At 42.7% G+C, this 24276-nt stretch overlaps 1 protein-coding gene across 3 annotated transcripts; it reads right to left on the reverse strand.

The window, feature by feature from the left end:
* Positions 1-1718: 1718 nt before the first annotated feature.
* G3BP1 (G3BP stress granule assembly factor 1) lies at positions 1719-22945 on the reverse strand. Of its 3 annotated transcripts, none has more exons than XM_027643123.1 (12): positions 22832-22945; positions 11235-11348; positions 9919-10000; positions 9379-9552; positions 8494-8584; positions 7885-7978; positions 7325-7529; positions 6464-6565; positions 5958-6069; positions 5515-5640; positions 5298-5407; positions 1719-3508 (listed from the first exon to the last, which is right to left on the reverse strand). In XM_027643123.1, exons 2-12 carry the CDS (start codon positions 11327-11329, stop codon positions 3302-3304), a joined length of 1398 nt encoding a protein of 465 aa, XP_027498924.1. In that variant the 5' UTR covers positions 11330-11348; positions 22832-22945; the 3' UTR covers positions 1719-3301. The 3 variants fall into 3 exon arrangements, with proteins under 3 accessions (XP_027498924.1, XP_027498923.1, XP_027498922.1); XM_027643121.1 differs by having other exon boundaries at positions 2421-3508; positions 5298-5428; XM_027643122.1 differs by lacking the exon at positions 22832-22945 and having other exon boundaries at positions 5298-5428.
* Between the last annotated feature and the right edge of the window lie 1331 nt (positions 22946-24276).

Here is a 24276-nt window from a genome sequence, read left to right on the forward strand (position 1 = left end):
AAAAGTAAGCACATATGGGCAGGAAAGTAATAGTCAATTTAGTGTTATCTGTTATAATGGAGCAGTTTAGTCAATTAATTAAATCATGGAGCTAAGTGATGAAATAGCACATCAATTTAAACAATTTGTCAAACCCTAGAACTATTTTTATTTTTTCCATATTTTCACCCAGTTCATATCCTTCTAGTATTTATTAGGTATTTAAGCAGAGGTTGAAATTACAGAGAAAAGATGATGACTTACAGCATTATTTCTGGTTTGGTAACATCTTTACTGCCACTATCAGATTACTGCATAATTTGGTTTTGAACACATTCTCTGTCATCTCTTATCTGTTTTAAGATTGTCTCTCATTCACTCTGACTTTGCATGCAGTTAAGTGACAAAAAAAAAAAGTAAAAAAAAAAAAGCTAGTGTAAGCAAGAATAGACAAGAAAATAAGTAGGCAAAACTCTTTTTTTGCCCCCACTTCCTTTAAAACAAATGCTGCCCCATGATTTTCAGCATCCATAAATGATCCTCTTGTAATTATTTACATCTCACCACTGACCATTTAAGTCATCTGTAACCAAGGTCACTTTTAACATGTAGCAAAACCATCTAAGGCTTTTAGTTTATTTGTCCCTTAAAAAGAATTTATGTTGCACACAGGAAAAACAGCTTGTGTGGGTTTTCTTCTACTTCAAGCTGCTCCTTGTTTTATTTAATAAAGCAGCACTTCGGAAGGCTGGAAACAAAAGCGAAACTGAAACATTCAACTTCCTGATAGTTATTTTAACTTTGGTCTCACCCAAACTGCACATTGCATGTTATGCAGGAAGAAAACCACTTAGAAAGTGAGGTATCAGGTAAAGAGACCTGGGCATCTGCCCTCCAGAAAAAGAGGTCTCTTGGGTGAGCAGCCTCCCCCCATGGCATAAAGGGATGTCAGCTGGTACATCAGCCTAGGGCAGAAGTGAACAAGTAAAACAGCAACTTACTCACTGAGAAAACACTGAACTGCCAGGTCCAGGAACTCTTGTTCTCTCCAAGCAAGCACCTGGAGTGGGTGGCATGGAGGCATTTCCCACCTTGAGTCCAGGAGGGTGAGCAAAGGTTCCATGGTAGGAGGCAACAGCAAAAGGATATTGTCAGTACATCTGCTGGGCAGCTGTCAACACCACCCAGGCATCAGTCAGTAAATTACAGTGATTCAGTTTTCTGGGGATTTACAGTGGTTTTCTGAAAGGCACATGGGTGCTTTATATTCAGTATCAGTGCATAAACCTTTCAGACATTGTACATATTTGAAATATATGAAATGTACAGGGTTTTTTTAAGACAAAGAATGCAAGTACCATTACAGAAATCAAGCTCTTTACTGTTTGGAATTTTTTTTTTTTATAAAACCTAACTATTTTTAAAATGTACTGAATCATTTTTAGAAAGAGGGAGTAAATTACTGTGATTGAGCTGCAGAATTTCCAGAATGCTGGCTGTGAGAGCACACCACACTCACACTGCACTCTCCCTCAGTTCACTAAGGTATTTAAATCCTCAGGTACAGATGGTAAGCAGGCTAAGCTAAGACACATTTGTAAGGAGGGAAGGGACAAACAGTGTACCAACTCTGAAGAGAAAGATAAAACAGAAACCAACACTCTACCAACATATAGTACAACCAGGTTCAACCACTAAGTTTGGCAAGTAAAAGGCAAAAAATGACTGTTCAGAACAGGTAATAGCGAGGGCAGCTCTGCCCCAGCTTTACAGCAAGCACAAGTCAAGAGACGACACACTGCATGTGCACAGTCATAGTAATAAACCAAGGAAACATGGACACAGTGAAATCTGACACAGATAAGTAAAGCAGCTCTTCTGTACTACCAAGAGATCTGAAGGTCAGGTGTAGACACAAAACTGCTGTTTTCATCCGATGTTTAACACCACACTCTGCATAAACAGTGCTTCGTGCAGCACAATCTCACAGGATCTCTTGCATTGGAATTACCCAGTTCTGTATTTTACTTTCAGTTTCATCTTCTTTCAGAGGCAGTGGAGACCATTCGACATCTTGACACCAGGACAGACAAGGCGCCTTCTGTACTTCTGACAAAAATGCCATCTTATCCACTTCAGGTCTGGCAGAAGCAAGGAATGAAGTACTGCAAAAATAACTCTACTGCATACAACAGGTGGAACTGTAAAGGATGTGACAGAGGTATTCCTTCTTCCGTTGTATTTCTGCAACATTTGTAACAGGACCTGCCCAGCCTCGAGTTCAAGTTATTAAATTCTGCATCCAAAAAAGGCTTGTTTTCAATTACTTAAATGCAGCTAAGCTGATGCACAGAAGGTATTAAAAACTTTAGCTATAACCACCTCTACCTAGTAGACCTAATGGAAGAACTTCTTCCCCTTGGAAAAACTCCAACATACTCTTGACTTGATAAAGCAAATCTAGACCTTTTTTATTTTTATTTTTTAAAACAATTTGCCAAAACTGGAATGAGAGATAAATAGAAGGCACAACAATTTTGCTTTTTTTTTATACAAATACAAACTAAACATGAAAAAAACTCCCTATTTCAATAAAAAATTTCACAAGTTCAGGAAAAGTGTTTGAAGAGTCAAGTTCTAGACATTTAAAAGCTATCCCACAATCCAAAATTTCAAAGTGGTAAAACAGTAGTTCGAATTCCTTTCTGTGATCATGTATCAAAAGAAAAAGAGATTCTACAGATACCCATTATTCCACTCTTACAGCGCCACAAAGAGAAAGGTGAAAGTCAATTTTTCAAGTGGCAATATCTCCACACCAGAGGATGTTCATATGACCCTCAAAGAAACATCAATAGTTTTTTTTTTTCTGCCCTTGAAATACTTGCCAAGTACTATGTTTTCCTACAGGCTCTTGAACGCATGCACGTGAAATATGATTCCACTGACTGAAATGCACCCAAACTCAGTAGAAAGGGGAGAGAAAAAAACAAAAAAGAAAAAAAGTAGAGACATTCCTTTAGGAAAAACCACTGGTACCAAAAAAATTCAGTCCGTAAGTTTGAGGTGAACAAGAAAACTCAGTTCTTCTCTTTTTAAAATCCACTTTTCCTAAAACGTTGTTCCACAAAGCTGGAATCTGGGACAAGGACTAGAAAAAAAATAAATCACAGAACCATAACACAAACAAAAAGGGGCCAAAATAGTATCAAACGTAGCAGTCTATAACAGGCTAGGGCCACATTCCAAGATACCCAAGGCTGAAATTCACAAATCTGCAGGAAAAAGGGTTTGCGCCTCCGTGTCAACATCCGCGATGCCTTCACTGGCGTTGCCCGATCCCCCTTCCAGCTCCAAATCCTGGCTTCTGGGACATTCCTCCACGTGGAGGCCCTCGAATCCCACCTCCCAGCCCCCCACGAGTGCCTCCGGGTCCACGGGGTCTGTTATCTCTGCGGTCACCCTCCCTGGCAGCTCGTGTCTTCTTCTCCTCCACGTTCAGGCGCACCTCTCCCCTGAACATGATGGGCTGCAATGAAAGCAGAGAAGGGACTTTCAGTAATGACTCACCAGTAGCTCTTCAAGGTCAAGCAGATTCCTGCAACCTTGTCTCATATCCTCCTTTCCATGAAAGACTGAAGTGTTTTAGGACTGCTTACTAAACAATGGCAATAGTCAAACTATGCATCCAGTCTTGTGGCTTTACTGGAGAAGGTATAAAGATGCAAAGGAGTGACACTGAAAAAGCAATCTCAGGCTTAACACTGAGCATTCTGACATGGTTTAGAAAAGGACCTGCACTATTAACAGCAACCTCCTTTCATTACTACGTGGCAACTGAGTCTACCACCATGCAGAGTCCCAGATGATTTTTCCTATGGCATGAAGAATGTCAGATCCTCTCTGCCACCTTGCTGCACAGGCCAGTCAAGTCCTTCACTTCGGTCAAGCTCATATTTTTAGAACTGCAGTGACAAGTGGCTGCTTGATCGAGAAACCTCAGTGAAGCAAAACCAGAAGAGGAGCAGGACTGCAACATCCCACAAATCAATTTTGCAACCAGACAAAAAGTTGAAGTCTGCAAGAATCCACCAACTACAGGACTAAGGACTCGCTTGTTTCAAATTATTCCACATAAGAACATGAAAAATATGACCCAACCTTGGTACAGGCACAATGTTTTCTCATCCAGTGGAAAGACAAGCCATTCACATCTGCTGAACTGACTGTAGAAGAACAGACTGAAGGATGGAAGGCATTGTGCAGCACAGCTGATGGCTTGAGGAGGGCAAAGACCAGCACACCATGTTTCGTGTAAACACCCACATTTCACATCAGGCAGCAGACATCAAGTTTAGCTTTAGTGGCTAACTGTCTACCAAGGCCTTATCCTGAAAAAAAAACTCCTACAGTTTCCAGACATGTTTGCTCAAAGCACTGAGCCTATCTGCAAGGCGATTCCCACAGTGGATACTACAAAGAGAATTCAGTGCTGTTCCAAGCAGGGGAGGAGGTGTGTTAAACTGCCGTGTGCTTGCTTACAGCCCAGATCTTCACCAAGGACATCCTTTCTTCTCTGCTTCCTCACTGCACAGAAGCATAGCCAGTAAATTTCTGTGCTTAAGGTGAAAGGCAACTTGGGTGCAGATTTTTAAGCCTTGAGATTTGATCTGAGCTTGGGATGTTTCATGTGGGCAGACACCTTTCATTGTGGGATGCCAGCAGCAGTTGTGGCACTGCTGATGAGTCAGTGTACCTGAAGCCCAGCAGCCCTAGGACTCTTGCAGGGGTAAATCAAGATCAGGATGCTCATAGAGGTGCTTCCTTAAGTGTGTCCAGACTCACTGCCTACCATGCAGTCATGGGTGCACACTCTGCATTAGCAATCACTGCTGACAGGCTGAGCAGGTACCTCCTGCCTTTGTTAGCACAATTGTTTTCAGCCTACACACCAGTACAGCTTCTTCCTTTCAACCTCTTCGACAAACAAGATTCTACTTGTCCATAGAATAAGACTCTCTTCTCTACCTTCCTGAAAGCTATTTAGCTGCTTCCTGTGTTCAGCAACTTCCCCTTAGAAAAAGGCTCTGTAATGAATAAATTCATGTTCACCTAAGTTGTTACAAGCTACTTCAATGACAAAAGACTCCATCTGTACAAATGCTGCACAAACCTCGGTAACAGGAGAGACAGACATCACACCTACTTTAATATGCTCGAGAAAGACCAACGGGACCAAGTACAATCTTTCCCTGTTAATCTGAAAAACACAGTCTGTTGTCAACACACCAAAAAGCACTGACTAGAAGTTTATTTACCCTGTTACTAAGGATCTTCTGAACTGGTTCAGGATCATCAAACACCACAAACCCAAAATTGGGGAGCTTTCCACCACTGTTGATGCGGAGTTCAACAACATTGCCATAGCCTGCAAGAGAAAAGCCAAGTTCTTGGGTCATACATTAGAATGCTCTGTTGACCACGCCTGTGGCTGCAACCCCCCAACCCCTCAGGGCAGCAAAGCAACCAGCTTACTTTGGAAAAAGTCTTTAAGTTCAGATTTGTCCACATCATGGGGAAGGTTCCCAACAAAAAGCTGATGACTGTCTGGGTATCTCACAATCCGTCTGGTTTCCACATCGCCTTGTTCACCCTCACGAACTTTAACAGAAAAGTGAAACTTATTTACAAAAAGGCACTCCCCAGAACAAAGAGAAAAGCAAGCCATGGTCAGCATTAGCACCATATACAAGAATCAGAATTCACACTGCTTATCTATTCATATATATAAAAAGGTAAGCATTCTATACTAGCAAGTTTGTAACTGTTTGCTTTCTATCACCTGAATGAGGCCAACCACTTGAAGTCATTTGCCTAGTAACAAAAATAATGAGGTTTTAAAAGCTTTAATCATCACATTGCTTCCCCAAAACCCTTTAAACAGTAGAAAACATCTTGTTCTTTGTAGCTTTTCTTACTTGGCCTAGGACCCCTCTGTGGTGGGATGCTTGTTCGCTGCTCCCTCACTCGCTGATCCCTCTGAGGTCTCTGAGGTGGGGTCTGAGACTCGGGCTTTGCCTCAGGGCGGGGCTGTATCAATTCAAAAAGCAGTGAGCAGTTGAGTGTCACACATACCAGTAGGGTTCAGCTGTTAAGAGCTCAGTCAAGTTGTTGACAGAATACAGGAAAAAACAATAGTTCTCTACACCTGTGATAAAAATACACATTAGCTCACGCTGGCTTATATGCTAAAAGCAAGCAGCACTCACATGAACATTCCCTGGTTTTCCTCCAGGAGGAACAACTACTTCTCAACCCAAAAGCCAGAGAATAACATCTTTAAGAAGTCTATCAGGAACCACATTAAAGTCTCTGGAGTCTGAGAAGTCAGATCCATAAGCAAGTAGATTTCACTATATTTTTCCCCACCTCAGTTTACTGTCAGCCAGTTCAGCCCAAACTTCTCCAGGTGCTGGATTCTTACCTGCGAGACTGGTACCTTCACAACATGAGGTGGTATTCCTGATACTGGAACAGCCCCACTGGGAGGAAGGTTCTTGCTGGTTACTGATGCCCAGGAAAACGTCTTAAAGAAGAAGATAATAATACAACTACATCTCCTTTTGAAATATAGTCCTGATAGTACAGCTAACAGATAACAAATAGTACAGGATAACAGTAACAAATTTTAACCTATCCTTGAAATTCAGGATCCAGCCACTAGTTTCCCTGCAACTTCCTTCAAATCATTTAAATTCAAAAGACTTTGTGTAATGACAATGGAGTCACACTTCCACCCTACTTCTAAACTCTACATAGAATTGAAATAGGACACAGCAGTGGCCCAAGACCAAGCAGCACACCAAGGTTAACCCAAGTATTGGTTTCACAAGTCACAATCTCTCCACTTCTGCCTCCCTTAACACTGAGGAGCAACAAATATCCCCAGGTAGAAATAAAGTCACATTTCACCCATTTTCCTGACTCAGCATATTGGCTGCAATCTGTTCAGAATTTCAGCAGCTCTGTTTACAAACAAACAATCTGAGCCTCTCCCTGCTGCCACACAGTTCCCATACCTACCAAATACACAAAGCCTGACCTTAGCTCCTGGTATTTTAACCAACTATTACTAACTAGAATTTCAACCTGTTATCATATACAAATGAATAGGAAGGAGGCAATTGGTCACAAGCAGAGTAATTGGGGGGGGGATTAGAGCATTCAAACACTTCATTCCAGATATTTCTCTTGACAGAGAGAGGATGCTCTGAAAAAAGACAGGAGAGCCAAACATACTGATGAAGCGACCACATCATGGAAATGACTCATCCATTGTCATTACCCTTGAGTCCTCTTGCACTGCAGGAGCTGGATCAGCAGGAGCTGGAGAAGGACTCTTTTCCACAGTCTCTTCTGGAGCTGACTCCTCTAATACTGGCTCAGACTTTTCTTCCTGCGCCTCTGGTTCAGGTTCCTGTTCAGGTTCTGCCTCTGGCTCAGGCTCTGCCTCTGCAGTTGTCTCTTCCAGGTGTTCCTCAATGTCATTGCTATTATACAGCAGAACAAAAAGCAAGAAAGAGGTGGCATTGTATTTATTCTATTATTGGTCCTAAGGAATCCTGCTTTTCCAATAGAGAAGTCAGGCACATGAGAGGTAGAACAAGGCTAATCTAAATAAGGCCACATTGCACAGGGATGCAAATTTGCATTGTTATGCTGTAAAGAGTGGAAAAAAAACCAGTCTCCACGTTCAGCCTAACAGCATATTGGTTTCAGCTGACCAATAAACAGAAATCTTTGACTGTAAAAGGAAAACCACGAATAGCAATAAATTCATTTGACCTGTTCTACAAGCAGCCTGTCTTACACAACATCTGACTTCACCTATAAATATACTGTTACCTGACAGCCTGTTCGTAGTAAGCACCAGTATCATCAGGAACAGCCTCAGGTGTCTGCTGTCTTTCCTCAGGTTCCTCCCCTTCCTCCTCTGATTCTAAATAAGGTTAGAAAAGCAAAAAGTACATCACACACATCTTCACTATGAGGTTCAGAGACAAGGCACCTACCACAACATGCAGGTGAAGTCTCTGCCAAAGGGCACATGGGAAGCACTACCAAGATGTGACATGGAAGAGACATTTCCTTATATTTTCACTATCACTTTGGTTACTCAGTTTTGACCAAGTTTAAACAACATGTTCCAAATACTTCAGAGAACCAGATTTATAGCCTACAAATCTGACGGCAACTGCCAAAATAAGTCTTACAATCCTTTTAATAGAAACAGAATATGCCAGAAAAATAATCATCTGCATGTCACAACTCCCTGCTGGAGTGTAAAGAAACTACAGGGAAGTTAAAAAAAAAAAACAACCTACAAGCACATAAAAGTTAACACTGATCTGTCTTCTCCAGCAAGATAATTTCCTTTGGTCGGGGTATAGAATGTTGATATAGATACAGAAACAAACTAACCAATAGAAACATTCAAAAATTTCTGCTACTTACCCTCTGGAGGCTCGGTGTCAGAGTCCCCAAAAACCTCATCCTGGTAGCGGAAGATATCATTGTGGACATAGAACTTGTTTGCAACAGAACCCTAGAAGCAAAACTGACTCAATTACATCCATTCAGTAATGCAAGAACTGAAATAATGTGAAAACAAGAAGCAAGTCATCCTTCCCACCTAAGATTAATCCAAATTTGCCTCTTTTGACAAAATACGTTATGTGAGGCAGGAAAACAAGACAGACACATGACACCAACAAATTTGCATGAAACAGTGGAAAAAAATTGTATTAGTGCTTTAATTCCAATAGCTCACAACACTGAAAAAGCATGAATGATAACTTCCTACTGCCAAAAGTATCAATTCTTATGTCCAAGTCATACTGGAATATAATCTTGCAACTCTCCTTTTTCATTATCATTTTCAATTCTGTGAACTACTTTGTTAAAAAATGTTGACTATTTAAAAATGCCACTTCAAATGGTAACTCAGCATTTTATACAACAAGGAAATCTGGAACCCATGTTTTCAAATGACAGGAAACATTCCCCTTTTTCTACTAGTTCTTTTCAGTGACCAGTTGCTAGGAGAGCAAAGCAAAGATAACATAACTTTAATATGTTCAAGAAAAAAATATGCATTGCACACTAGGAGTCAAAAGTCAGGATATTTACAACTCTAATTTTGATATCCAAGGTTAATGTACAATCATACAGAAGCAGCACAATTCCCAAAGGAATTTTCAGAATGCTACTGCTGACTTTAGTGGCAAGCTACCTCCCCAGCCTAACCCTGCAGGTTCCAACAGTGAACCAGGCAGAGCTCATGGATCCTGACAGGGTTCCAGAAGCACTGTAACACCCCAGGCCCTCAGGACAACGTACCTCAGGGGCGAGCACAAACGTTTGCATGAACCTGCGCACGGGCTGCATGTTGTTGGAGAGCTCCCCCATCACCTGCACCACAACACCATCGTTGAGGGTGGCGTGAGCATCCACGTGACGGATCTTTGTGTGGCAATCCTTGAAGTTTAATGACAGCACCTTCTTGTGGATGTCCTGGGAAAGGATGGTACAGATGGGTTACACTGCAGAAGCCATTTCTGCTTCTTAACAGTTTTCAAAGAAAGCAAAACCATAAAACACTAGTTTAGAATATATTCCCTAAGTCGGGAGAGAAGGCTTGGCAGCATCCTTTTTAAGTTTGCTTTGCAAGCAATTTTACATTATGAGCTTTCCAATAAATCTTGCCTAACTATTGCTGTTTATAGTTGACAGTTTATTTTTTGGTTTTGTTTTTTTTTTTTTTTTTCAGAAAGCACTTGGACAGAGGGGGGATGAATCACAGCTGGATATATTTCTCTTGTCAACCACAAAGGTGACAAAACAGAAGGAAAGAATAGCCTTTTTTTTTTAAGTACTTACAGATTGCCCATAGACTGCATCAGCTGGTTTTCCATTGGAATCCAAGCCACCATGGACATAGGAAGAGTTCTTTCCATAAAACCTGTTGTAAAGAAATATTTAAAGGCTAAGTTTTGCTATGAAAGAACCTTAAGCCTCTACATTACAGTACACTATGAATAATACACTCTCAAGCAAGTTTTCTGTCTGAATCACTGGAATAGAGCCATACAATCCCATAATCCTGCTAGGAATTTGAGGGTGGGGGGAAAATGCAAAGTTCTCCCATGTAAGCTGAGAGACCCATGTACTAACAGCCAAAACCAAACTCTCACAGGAGCTAACGATCCATTCCCATCATCCCCTTTCTGTACAAGGTCCCCAAAGTAACATAAAACCCTCAACACCCGGAGTGCTGAAAGGTTTCCCCTCGAGTTCTATTTCAGGTTTGAGCAAGGAGCAGTGGTGCTGTTTTGCTCATGTACAGTAAAGCACTGCAGGTCAATCCTCCTTTCTGTAACTGGGGGATTATGAGCTAAAATGCCATAATCATCACAGGGCTGCACTCTGCCAGCAGATAAAAGACTAGAACTGAATTCCACAGCACACTGTGAACTTTCCTCTGACCCAAAGGGACAAGGTCAACTGTCCACCTAAGCAGAGGAACATTCTGAGTAAGTGTTCCTGAGACTGGAGGGAAGAAGGTTTTAGAAATTGTCTGGCTATTCAAAGCACAGCAAAACAAAGCACATCTTCATAAACGAGGTTAGTTCCAGAATGTAGGATACCTGTCAAATCAAAGGGGATTGATTTGTTTAGATAACAGATTGTAGTTTACTGTATATTCCTCATTTCCCTGACTTTCCTTTAAGAAAGAGCTGCTGGTACAGATCCTGAGAGATACCACTACACAAGCATACAACACTCTCCTTGTTTCCTCCTAGTCTGGGGGCATTGTATCAAGGCAAAACTAGAGAAATGCTTAACTAAATAATGTTTATCCAACTTCAATTTATATTGATTACAACCAGAAGAAGCAAGCAACACGTTTTTGATTTACATTTTTTTCTTTTCTGCTTAGAATACATGTCTAGCAGCATTTCAATAACAGCCAGAACTCAGATATTTAAAGAATTCCTGTAATTTTAATATTCCTGTTTTAATCCAGCTGATCAAAACTGAAAGCAAACTACACCCAGAGTCTGGCTCAAATAAATCAGATTTTAAGTGTCCCAATTCAGCAAGCCAAGAGACAGTGATAAGCTCATTCACCACTTTTAACACACAAACTGAGAAATCCACACAGCAAAAGAGATCAGAGTGAAGCAGAGCTTTACCTGTGCAAATAGTCAGGTGCTTGGTTCAGCAGGGTATAGTACTGCCTCACGAATTCCCGCCCGACCAGCAGGGGACTTGGCTTCTCCATCACCATTTCTTTGGTCAACTGAAAACTGTGGAAAAAAACCCAAAAGCTCCATAAACCGTGAGCCTTTCAAACCCTGCTCACATCCTGACCGCGTAAGCCACGTAATCACAGGGGAAAGCACACACACCAGAACTGTTCTACCCCAGTAAGCAGTTTAACCAACGTGCTTTCAGAGCCATCAGTGTGTTTTGGTGCTGGGGAGAGGATTCCTGGGTACCAAACCAGTGGTGAGAGAGGCTGCCTGGGTGAGGGACATCACCTCGTAACATGCCAGTAATCATCCCACATGTCCTCAGTAAAAAGCAGGTGGCAAGCAAGTATGGTTCTTCAAGAGGATTTGCTAAGTGGCTAAGACATTTACAGTCGATCCCAATTCTACTTACCTCACTTGACTTCACAATCAGAATTAAAAGTCAGATGTTCTAAGGCAAAGCCTGTGCTACTGTATTAGGAGCATTTTTAAAAGGTCATGGTAAGTCCAATCTATTTTTACCAGCAGCGCAGCACTGCTTGCTGTGAGTGTCAGGCACTGTAGAGGAATATCGGATTATATTAAAATTACTATGCCACAAACAAATACATGCTGCTCTTCCCCTGCTTCCATCAAATGGAGCAAGTCACTTTTTACTTAAATTCAGAGCACCAGTGAAGTGAACAGCACCACCCATACCCAGGGACAAATCCATCTAGGTACCTTCTACTTAATTTCCATGTTACAAAAATAAAGTCTTCGCAGGCAGTTTACACAATACATGTATCCTCAGGACAGGTCAGCCCAAAGCAAAGCACATTCCCACATGTTCTTATTATCAATACTCATACAAAATAGGTTCAAACTCATAGGGATAAATACCAATACAGATATTTATACCAATACACCAATACCAGGGCATATTCTTGGTACCTAATACAGAAACAAAAGCAGATTTTTTGCTTCACACTAAGTTGTACCAATGAGTAGCAGAATGGAGGCTTAGACAGTTTTGTTGCTGAAAGAACTTTCTCCCCACTACTGACCCCCAATCCCTTCTGCTACACATTCCTTTCCAAACACATGGTATGCACATTCCACAGGTAAATACTACAGGTGTGTTATACAACTCAAACCCAACACACTACTCAGCAGAGTCCTCTAAAAAGCAATTCAGGAGCCATCATTTAATTACCTTTTATTTAATACTGCATAACTATAAGCAGCTCCAAGAAGTGGTGGCATCAAAGAATGGGGGAAACCAGGACCAGATTGGGCATGGAATCTGGAATGGGGGGGGAAAGGAAGCCAAACTAGCAGAGCCTAATCCAGATGGAGTCTGCAGAGTTCATGCCAAGGCAGTTATATTAGGACAGGCTTTCTCTGGTCAGAATACCCAACAGCATCCTGTATCCCAAGAAAACCAAGCTGACCAAAACTATCCTTTGAACAAAGCAAAAAGGAAAAAAAAAAAAAGATGTCTCTCCCATATACCTGTACTAAGCCTTGTACCAGCTCATCCAAGGATCTTAGATGTTTGACACTTTCATTATATTCAATGGATTTCAAAGAAGTCATCCTTGAGATGCCAAGAAGGACAACAGACCAGAGTGGTGGGTGGGTGTTACTGCAGTGACAAATTCAAACACACAACATAGAGAGAGCTGCAAAGAAATCACAACCACACTGCCAGACAGATCAGGAATGCAAAACTTAAGGTTTCTCCTTAAGTCCCAAAGAGATGAACAGACGTAAAAAGATGACACAGAAGCTGGTATTTTGGACAAAGCTAAGTCCAAATGAACTGGCAAATTCCACACATATCGAACAATGGTCAAACACCCAACACACCATAATCAAAACACACAAGGCAGTGTTTAACCACACTGTCAGAACAGACAGACAATAAATCCAAGGATGTGATTACACCCCAGCTCCCAGCAATGGTCAGCACACACTGCATCCAGCTTTGCTGGAGATACTACATACCTCCCAGAGCAGGAATTTGTGTAAGTGTTCAAAACAGAAGATGTAACAAGAAAGCTAACAATGACAAGAAAGAGAGCTATAATTTCACATAAATCAATGTGTTTTGCTCTGCTTTTAATACAACCACACACAGGTACTTTTTTCTCTTTGTAAGTTTAAAAATAAAAAAAAAAAAAGTCTTCGCATCCTATTTTTCAAATGCACTTTGTTAGGTTTAAACAGAGAGAAAAAGATCTGATGGGCTCCAGAGGATGAATACACATATCCCCTCTCTTCCAGTAGGACACGTGTGTCTCACCACCATACAAAGAGATATTATTTACATGATAATGTCCAGAAAGAATAAGACCAAACATGACCTAGAACTGAAAAACGCTTTTCTAAACATTCAGAAGCTTTCAGCTGTTTGAAGATATTTTCAAGAGCAAACCACGAAGAAAGAAAGAAAGTGATAGTCCCTGGTTGGGTCTGGCCTGCAGGAAATGCTCAGATTCTGCAAACCACTTTCATTTCAGGAAGGTTCCACTATCTGTGGTTATGAAGCAGATTTTGAACTCTAAGCATAATGTATTACAGATTTCCAACACCCAGCACAGTCTGAAGTGACAAACACCTCCAAGATATGAACTCATTTGCCTTCTAGTGCATGTTAAATTAGATCCCCATAAAATATTATCAGACAATAAGAAAAAAACAGCAAAGCTAAGGTAAGGTTAAATGGTGGATACCACTTTGTTTCCTCTCAAGCACTTGTGAAGCTCTACCAGTACTAGGAGCAGGCCAACCCTAAAGTGGTGGGAGTGGAGATGGCAGACAGAGAAGATTTGCACAGTTTAGATCCAGTCAACTTAACTGACAGTGCAAGATCTATTCGCTCCACAACAGTTAAAAAACTTGCTTCTGTGCTGTGAGTTTATAGATGGAAAGCCAGTTCTGCCACATATCCTCAAGATCACCATTTGGAAAATGATTGGAGGTACACTTAATTTCTTTGTTAAGACTCATTTCCCTGGAATTCAAGTTTATTTCTATAGATGTCAACAGGCAGGGTTTCTACCCAATTCTGATAAGAAATCAGGCTCTTCTGATAATTATTTTCAATTGATTCTAGAATATGAACATACAAAGCTTGACATCCTCACATAAGGACAAACTGTAGCACTCAAATCTCAATAGCTCATTTACCAACAGCTCTTCCAGATTCCTGTCCTCACCTGTATTAACCCACAGGCACATCATCCTCCATGCTGGTCTGGAGAAACACTGAAAAAGTGAAGTGGCTTGTGTTGATCATGTGTGTCATACATGCTTGAAAAAAATACATAAATGAACTTCCCTACTGCTAAGGGTGAAAAATCCAGGAGAACTAACTCCTAACATGCAAAGAGGAATAGCAGAGTGCCCAGTCATCATCAAGCAAATCTGAAAAGAAATGGTAAAAACCTTGACATGACCTAATCAGAGGACAACAATCTGGTTTTACTGCTGCTGCACCTGCTGCTACGCTGCCAGCTGCCATCTGTTCTTGTTCTCCAGCCAGCACAACCTGAATGACAGAAGCCAAGCATCTCCTGAGAGAATATTTGCTCCCTACCATTCAAGAGCAATTTACTACTCCACTACTCCCCAGTCCAAGAAAAATTGCAAATACTTTATACTACATTTCTGCTGCACAGCACATAATAGCACCAAATGCTTGAACTGTCACTACGTTACTCCTGACAGAAGCTTATCCACACATTTTCCTGTCAATTGACATAATGATGAAAGGGTGAAAACTGACAGGAAAAGCTGAAAATCAGATTATTTAAGATTCATTCATAATCATGCATTCATATTACTCCATATGACAACAAATTGGATAAGTTAAATTGTAAAAAATACTCTAGGACAATTCTGCAGCATAACCAAACCTCTTCCTTAAGCCAAGGACTTAGAGGAAGACAAATACCTCCTTTACAGTGGTTATCACCTGGCTGGTGGAAAATTCCACCATCTGTTACAATGCTCCCACTTGGCAGAAAAATCAGTGTCAGGCACTGAATTTCTAAAATACTGTTATGTAAATGAGAGCCATTTATGTAAATTCTGTATTAGCAAATTCAGATTTAGGTCCACAAAACCTATTAGTATATTAGCATTCAGAAAAATGGACTCAACATCCAACAGCTAGCACTGGTCAGTATTTTCTCACCAAACTGCAACACAGTGAAAGCAAACTAATCATTGCTGTCCCAAATCCATTTTTTAGTTGTTGGTTTTGTTTTGTTTTTTTAATTTTTAAATCAGACAAGGAGTTTAGTCTGAATTTGTTTCTACTAGACTTCCTACACAACAGAAGCCTGTCTTATGCACATCACAGGATGTTCAAGCTCTCAGGACAACTTGTCCCAACACTCAGGCAAAACCCCCCTTGGCCTGATACAACAAACTAAAGGACCAAAAGCCATCGAAATAAAACATGGAAGTTAGAAAATCCCAAATTTCATGTCCCAAAGTGTGTAGCAATTTTAAACATCTTCTGTCAAGAAAAACATCAGAAACAACAAAACAACAAGTTAAAACTGAATCATAATCTGAACTGGCTCTGCTGTGTTTTTAACATTATCTTTATGTCTTTGTTCTCTGCCACATTGAATTCTGTAGTTTTGACTCGCATTTCAATTCAAAAAACAGTCTCAAAAAAGCCAAAGTTACTACAGTGCATCATAGTTCTGACTGCACTATTACACAGCAGTTCACTGTGGCCTTTGGCTGTTCAGTGCTATAAGGTGACATTTGATACTCCATTCCTTCCCATCTCTATAAACTGGAGTTTACAAGTTACCAAAACAATTATGTTGCCCCCTCACTCTTTAATTACAGGTTTAACCAACTAAGATATTCTCTTAGAGCTGTTACGCTATTTCCAACAACTTCATCAATTTTTTATCAAATAAAATTCAGATTGTTCATTTCTAGAACTTTGCCACTGACTATTCAAAAGCAATTCTGATGGTATGACTGATGTATTACACAGATGAAGGTATTTTTCCCCTCTAAACCAGAATGTCAAACTTTTCACAGAACTTTATACCCTCATTCTGGTATCAGTGAGTTCCTTAACTTAAAAATGTTTTCTGAAAATGAAAAATCACCCAGAGAAGCTCACAAACAAAAGAGATCTCTGTATCCAAACACAACACACTACAAGTCAGACAAACAGCAGTTTTGCTTGAAATTAAAGGTCTAGTCAATAGTTAACAGGATTGCCTAATTAAGTGTCATTTGGGATTTCTCCAAGTTGCTTAGCAACAGGTGAACAAGTTCAAAGCCACAAACCATTTATCTAGACAGAATAACCAGCACCAGAAGCAGTTACTACTGCTGTTTTGGACAAAAACAAAATTGCCAGTACAAATAAAGTCATGAAGAAAATGCCTATTATGCCTGTAAGAAGCATGATGTAGACTGAAAGTTCAACAAAGAAAAAAGGAAATCAATTCCAGCTAATTCCAACTCTCCATACATTTTACATGGCCAGCATCTGCTCTTGCTGCTGACTAAGCAACAAAAGAGAAGCTGGGACCTGTGTGAACCACAATTTAAAACATTACAGCATGAAGAGTGAAACACTAACAAGCTAAACTTGCACCCTTAGGCAAATTCCAGGGCCCATCTCAACTGGGGATTTATATCATCACACCTTGCTCTCAAGTAGGGAAAGTGATGTTAACCTTCCCAAGGAAATGTGTACTCAAAAGCACTACAAGATTCCAGATACACCAAGATATCCCTTATTTTAATACAGCCTTAACTATCCAAGGGGAACAAGAGAAACCCAAAACAATCCAGCTGTTGAGCCAAGCCTAGATTATGGAGAGCTGAAAATGCACCTCAAATAAGTGGGCAGCTGAAGTCCCAAAACACTAATGTGCTTTAAAAAAAAAAAATAGGTCTCATTACTTGCCTCCCTCTGGATGCAGAGGTAGACAATGTCACAGGGAACAGTGTCACAGCCACACAGCCTGTATTTTGTACAGAAACCATTACAGCTGCCTACCTGTAACCAGTTCGTCTTTTTTCCATTTTGACTGATCCAGAGGGAAAGTATTTTCTGCCAGGAAGAAATTATCTTAAAGGCAGCACTATTTCACAGGAGGCAAGATGCTTGAAAGCCACAGTCTGAAAGCTCAGTGATGGGGTAACTCATCCAATAAATAATGAAATATTTGAGGATCAAACTGGAGCAAGTTGTGAGGTTCCCAGCATCCAACTCTAACTAGTATCTCCTGGAAACATTAAGATAGTCCATAACATAAACATATTCACTAGGAACTTCCAGAAGCAGGCACTTCAGAGCAGTGTGAAGTGCCAGACATATCATGCAGACAGGGAAGCCTTTAATAATCTTCAAAAACAACACCTAATAGAACGTGGAACTGGACCATCAAACGTAGCACGGCCCTTTCTCCATTCAGGAGTGACTCATGAGCACCAGATGACCCACACAACCTACACAGGCAGGCAGTGCCCACGTTCATAAGATACTTGAGCTGTTACAGGGAGCTGGATCCTGAAAAAATAATCACACAGCAACCAGAATCATCAGGCAAACAGCTTTCTCTGTGCTTAATTATCCAGATGCAGCAGAAAGGCAGAGCCCCTTCTGAAGATCTTTGAGACATTGGTGAGGGACACTCTAGAGAAGCTACATATTACACCAACATGTGGACAAGAAAAACTAAGTTAGAAGCTTAACTAATTTTTAATGAAAGCATCCAAGCAATCAAACCAAATTTAAGCACAAGAAAAACATGACAAGATTAAAAAAATAATTCAGAACTGCATTCAGCACTGCCCATTCTAGTACTAAAAAATCCCTCTGCTTGCCAGTGGCAGATGGGAAACCTTACTCACAGCAATGCACAGCCCTCCAAACACCGTGAGAATACAAATAAACAAACCAGCAACTGCTGAAGAGCTGTCACTGTAGAAGTCTGCCTGTGTTTTTGCTAACAAGCCTAAGTGTGATCCACAAGTTGATGGATACGATGGAGTCCACCATTTTTTAGACAAAAATTCAGTGCTCCTTGGATTTTTCAGCTCTAGCAAGCAAGACAGAGACAAACTGAAGATTTCTAATGCTATTATTTGGAATCTAAAAGAACAGAGACCACTTTGGAGAAATGCATCTTCTAGAGCACTACGTTCAAAAGCAGAGGAAAAAAATACTCAGACTTCCTAAAGTGTAATTTAGGGTAGTTGAGATCAGCATCTATACATGTACAGTAAGGAAAGGACATTCATCTGGGTAAGGAAAATGATATCAGACACTATTCCTGTAGTTAAGAGCAAAAAGGTCCCAAGACAAACAGCAAAATAGGCCATGTTTACAAGGGGAGAAAAAATAAAAAAGAATCCAACCTAAAAGAATCTTGAAATCTCCCTATTAAAAGTGATATGATAAGAATTTCTCACCAAACTGGTGGGGTTTTTTTATTCTTCCCTCAAAACACTTTGCCTTCTCTGAGTGCTGAGCCTAATTTGGTGTGGGTTTGTTTTTTCTTTCTTCCTTTTTAAAGCTATTTCACCCGGTTTCCAAATTCCTACACAATCCTCACTTCTGTCCAGCAGTTACCTGCTGTAATATTAAGCCAAAGAGATCTGCCCTGAGCCCAAATAGCAATACTACACATCCTCATGAAAAGAGAGCTCTGTTGCATTTAGTATTACAGAAAAACACATGGCCCTTGTGATTTGACAAAAGTCCAAAATGAACTCCTCCTAAAAATCTGAGTTCTCTGAAAACTCAAAGCCTTGAGAATTTACAGAGATATTCCACATTTTTAATAATCCTAAAATCAGATTCTCCTAAATATGCTCTCAAACCTGGGTGAAACACTTGCCTTTCTAACTGGACCTATTCCAACCTCATTTACCCTACAATTAGAAATAATGTTTTTCTGCAAAATTACATTTTAAACATGCAGATCTCATCCTAAAGGGTGGCAGAACAGTGCTAGTCTGAATGGTTTGTTTACTCTTTGTAAATGAAAAATAACAGTCGGCTTTCTGCCTCCACTGCTCTCCAGCCTGCTTCACAATAAAGCAGCTACTTAGACCCTGTGATTCTGCCATTAGAACAGGTTTTGTTTTGACATCCAAGAGCTGCTCCAACATCTCCATGAAGTTGGCAGCAGGTCCAGTCGTCTTCTCTTAGGTCTGCAACTTTTCCATTTGGCTCCACTGCAGCTTCTTAAAGTAAAAAAGCAAAAGTTACTCATCAGCAGTCGAAGAGGCAGATCAGAACACCCAGCTACACAGACATTACAGTGAAATTCAAGCTCACTCCCACTTGGATTAAAACCACCAGGATTAAGATTTAACAAAATATTTTCTGCATGCCAACCAACAGATAACTGTAAAGAGAGTCAACTCTTTCACCTCTACCCACTTAAGTCACAGAGGAGTTTAACTTCATAGATTAACTGTATCCTAGCACTCAGGACTGATCCACCATGGCACTGTTACATTAAAAACAAAAAGTCAGTCCTACAGCAGCCCTGAAACAAGAAAAAAACAGCACAAGGCAGAGCACAGGAAAATGGAAGATGGCCACCAGCATTTTAGAAGGCAGCAGCACTGCACGTTTGCCTCAGCAAGGAGTCAGGGTCATCACAGATTATTGGTACATGACTGACAGCTCCCAGGCTCCTGCTCTGGAAGCAGCACTCCAACAGCCATGACTTCCTGGAAGAGGCCCAGACTTCATACAGAACTAGGACCTCAGGCCAGTGTAACATTCACTGCCTGCAAAGTTTTAAGGATTCTTTTACAGTACCTAAAGATCAGAATTTTTAAGGTTTTTCTCTAATTACTCAATGAGATAGTTTCAGATTATCAAGTCTATCAGCAGTCACACCAAGAAGTTAATAATTATTTCAACTCTGCAGATTTTATATGAGCACCTGTAAAAAAGCATCCAGTCTCCTAGACCAAATTATCACTTTTACTTTTGGTTTGTTCTAAGCAGACTACGGCCAGCACAGCAACAAGCACCACCCTGCTAAAGTCCTGCTCCACTTTGATTTCCTCTTTGATTCTTTATGCATCACCTTCCTCAGTCAGACAACAAGGAAAGCCCAGGTCCTAATATTAAAAATCAGAATAATCAACTCAGATGTTTTCTAAGTCACACAGGCCATTTATGCTCATCTTATGAGTGCTCTCTCCTCAGCTACCGTTGTTATGAACAGAAATATCAACATGTACTTACAGAAACACCACCTTCACTTTATTTTACTTCATAAAAAGTGTTGCTTGGTATATCTGCCTTACCACTGCAAGGTGAAAAATAAAGCACTAATGTTCTGAACTAAAGAGTTTGCCACTTCACGGGGTGCACAGAGATTCTGTTTATGACTAAGACGTTCAAACTTCATCAGTTGTGTGCATTGTGATTGCAGGACCACTGCTCTGCTGCTCACTTTGCTGCTGGCACAGTGGCAAAGATTCTGTTTATACCTAAGACGTTCAAACTTCAGCAGTTGTGTTGAACTCCCCCAGTGCCACTGTGCCAGCAGCAAAGTGAGCAGCAGAGCAGTGGTCCTGCAATCACAATGTGCACAAGTATTCTTGTACGTTTTGTTGTTTCTTAGACTGCAAATGCAAAGGATCTCTACAGAAGATCCTGATGTGTGCACTTGATCCACACAGACAAAGTCTTGCCCACCAGGTCTACAACTTTGATTTCAATTATCCCAGTCTTCAACATAAGGAGTTCACACTTAAAAGAACAAAACTTACCAAAAAAGGCAGTTGACCAATTACCACCAGTCAAGAACTGGAGGCCACTGTTTACCATCTAATGCACACAAGACTTTTTGAGATTTTAAAAAATATTTACTGTATGTAAATGTATAAATTTACTGTATTTAACGTACAAAAATAAGATACACATTTGCAAAGGTTCCAAAGTTGCTTTAATTATTTTTCTAACAGACTTTGTACAGTTACACTTTCTAGCAGGTTTTAACACTGCCTTTCAGGCAAACTAGTCCCTGGAACACGTGATGCTATCAAAAAGGTCGTGAGATCTCCATCATAAAGACAAGGATTTAAGATCCTAAGCATGTGAATGTACAGCCAGCCTTCAATTTAGCTATATATGCCATCCCCTAATCCTTTTTTTTTTTAAACTAGACTCACAGCTTTACAACATTACATATACTGACTGAAACACCTCAAAAAAGGTGAGTTCAATTCACAGGCTGAGAACATGCCACCAACCAGCATCACTGAAGTATCACAGAGCTCTAGCAAAATCATTTGGCTTATTTTTTACCGAGTGAATAAGAAAAATGAAAATTTAGTCAAAGGGAAGACTTCAGAAAAGGTGAGATGCAGTTTTTGTCTGTCAACTTCTGCACTTCCCTTTATGACATCAATCTAAAAAGTCTTCTTGGCTAAGAACAATCCAGCACACACGCACTCCCCACGTTTGATTAACGGCACCTGGAAGCATCAGCTTCCAAAGCTTGGTAGCAGTGTCCACATTTCCTAAAGCTGTCACTCCCGGCTGTGAGAGCACGGGCTCGCCAAAAATAGCACACACTGGAAACATGGCGGCTCGCTGCAAATGCTGCTTTCACCCGATTGTAAGAAAAAAAAAAACAACACGTTTTCTTTGTAAAGAACACTTATTATGTGCGTGCAAGCCTTAATATAAAGGATCACCAGGTAAGCGCGCGGAGAAAGTGGAACACACTGGATCGTCCAAATCAACACTAAGAGGTACTGGAAAGTATACTGAAGCCTTTTCTCTGGTTTTTCTCCAGCAAGTGTATCTGGGGCCTTACAAGAGGCTGGAAGAGTCTTCATACAAGAACTACTTCGCATTTAAATCTTGGCTTAAGCTCGGATTCAGCCAAGGTCATGCGGTAATTCAGGTTAAAACACACGCTCTCCTGGGTCGACTTATGACTCCCTTTACCTACAAAGTTCCAACAAGGGAGACCCCCCCGAGCTGACAAACAGAGCCCGGGCCGTGCGAGCGCCCAGCGCTGACCATCGATCCCCACATGGAACGGGAGGGAACCCCTCGGCCTCTCGCCGGGCCCTGGGTGGGCCACTCCCCGCCCCCACCTCTGCGAAGGAAAACCCAAAAGAAAACCCAAAGGCGGAGGGCGAGGCGCCCCCGCGCATCCGAGAACAAAGCTGGCCCCGCACACCCCGCCGCGCACAATGCGGGCCCGCGAGAGCCGACCCCCCTCCGCCGCCCCCCAGCCCCGCACCATCGCACCGCTCCCGCCGGGAGCCCCGCGGCACCGGGAGGGCTCCGGAGCCCCGCGGGGGCCGCGGCCCGGGATGGGGAGAGCGCTCGGCACAAAGCGCGGCGGGGACCGGGCGGGAGGGTGAGGGGGGGGGGGGTGTTGGCGCGCCAGCAGCGCCGGCCCGCGGCCTACAGGGGTGGGGGGCGACTCGGCCCAGGGCGTGCGGCCCGCGGCCCCCACGGGAAGGCGCGGCCGCGCCGGTGACCCCCCACATCGACCTCCCGCCCTCCTCACCTGCAGGCGGAGCGGGACGGGAGCGGGAGGCGCCGCTTCACCACAGGCCGGCCCGGCGGACGAGAAGCGCCTCACGCAGCGGCGTGCTCTGCCGCCGGCTACATATATCCGGCGCGCAGCCTATCCCGGCGGGAGCGTCCCGGCCAATCGCAGCGCGGCGACCTCCCTCACTCGGATGCCGGTTGGCCCGCGGCGGGAAAGAGGCGGGCGGAGCGCTGAGAGGCAGCTCAGCCAGCCAACTACGCAGCGGGGCCGGGCGGGGCGGTAGGAGTGACTGACAGCCAGCCGAGCCAATGGACGGCGACGGAGATCTGATTGATTTTCCCTTCAGCCAATAGAACGACGCTCCGGGCGCCCCCAGGCGCCGCAGTGTGGTTGAGCCGCAGTGCAGCGCCCTTGAGAAGCCGCTGGTAAACCCCGTTATGGACTGGGGCGGGCCCCGCGGGGCGCAGGGACCAATGGGAGGGCGCGACGGGCGCTGATTGACAGGCCCCCGCCAGCCGCCTTAAAGGGGCAGCGGCAACCACGCGGAGCTCCGCACCGCCCCCTGCTGGAGGGAGGGGGACGGCGCCCAAGATGGCGGCGGGGGAGCCATGTGCTGAGGGTCGGGGTCACCCAGTGCTGGGAGGGCTGCGGACCCCTAACAGCGAACAGCCAGCGGCCTCTCGCCTGTGGCTGCGTCTCCTTGGGCTGTCACAGACTCGCTGCTGCTCACTTGGCTCCACACAAGTGAAGGAAATCCCCAGTGGGGGTGGGTGAAGGGAGATTCTCACACCAAGGCACCTCTGCCAGACATGGCCCCGGCCGCTCCGCAGGGGCATTCTCTAACACACCTTGAGGGCCAAGTCCTGCAAAGGAGGAGAAAGGCCTGGAAGTTCTCAGATCCTTCCTCACCAGCAGGTGCTGGTGCAGGGAGCCCCAGGAGAGCCAGGAGGGAGCGGGAGCAGCCGTTCTGGGCCAGGCAGCCATAGCTTTCCATTTGTTTGTGTAACGTCCATCCCACATGTATCTATGACACAGAGCAGTCAGAGATGGATTTCACCCTGTAAAAATGACTTCCTCCCCACCACCACATCCCTGAACGCTGCCTAACCCCTTCCCTGCTATGCCTTGCAGCTAAAGATACAGACAGTGGATTGGCATAGGGCCACACTCAGCATTAATATCCTTCCCCCCACACCCCCGGCTATTTATAGCCTGAGCCACGCTGCAATCTGCCAGTTCATAAATCAGTACTGCAGACTTTTACAAAGTTTAACATAAGCCCAGTGACCCAGCACAAAAGCCTATCCAAAATAAACCCTGCAAAGGGGATCCTGGACATGTCTCCACAAAGCAATAGCAGGGCAGGTAATTCATCTTTTATAAAAACATCAGTACAGCAGCAGCATCCTTTGCACCTCAAAACAGATGCCCTCACCCCCAGTTGCTGTGGTAGCAACCAG

This window comes from Corapipo altera, unplaced genomic scaffold (assembly GCF_003945725.1).
Source record: "Corapipo altera isolate COAL_440 unplaced genomic scaffold, ASM394572v1 75, whole genome shotgun sequence".
Taxonomy (NCBI): domain Eukaryota; kingdom Metazoa; phylum Chordata; class Aves; order Passeriformes; family Pipridae; genus Corapipo; species Corapipo altera.

Bases quoted from the DNA above. Each gene is read 5' to 3' on its own strand.
- G3BP1 (XM_027643122.1), bottom strand. From the start codon at position 11,329: ATGGTGATGGAGAAGCCAAGTCCCCTGCTGGTCGGGCGGGAATTCGTG. The intron at 7,530-7,884 runs GTAACAGTATAT...GCTGTATAATAG, and splicing joins TACTACGAACAGGCTGTCAG to CAATGACATTGAGGAACACC. The intron at 6,566-7,324 runs GTAATGACAATG...TTCTTCTTTAAG, and splicing joins CAGTGCAAGAGGACTCAAGG to ACGTTTTCCTGGGCATCAGT.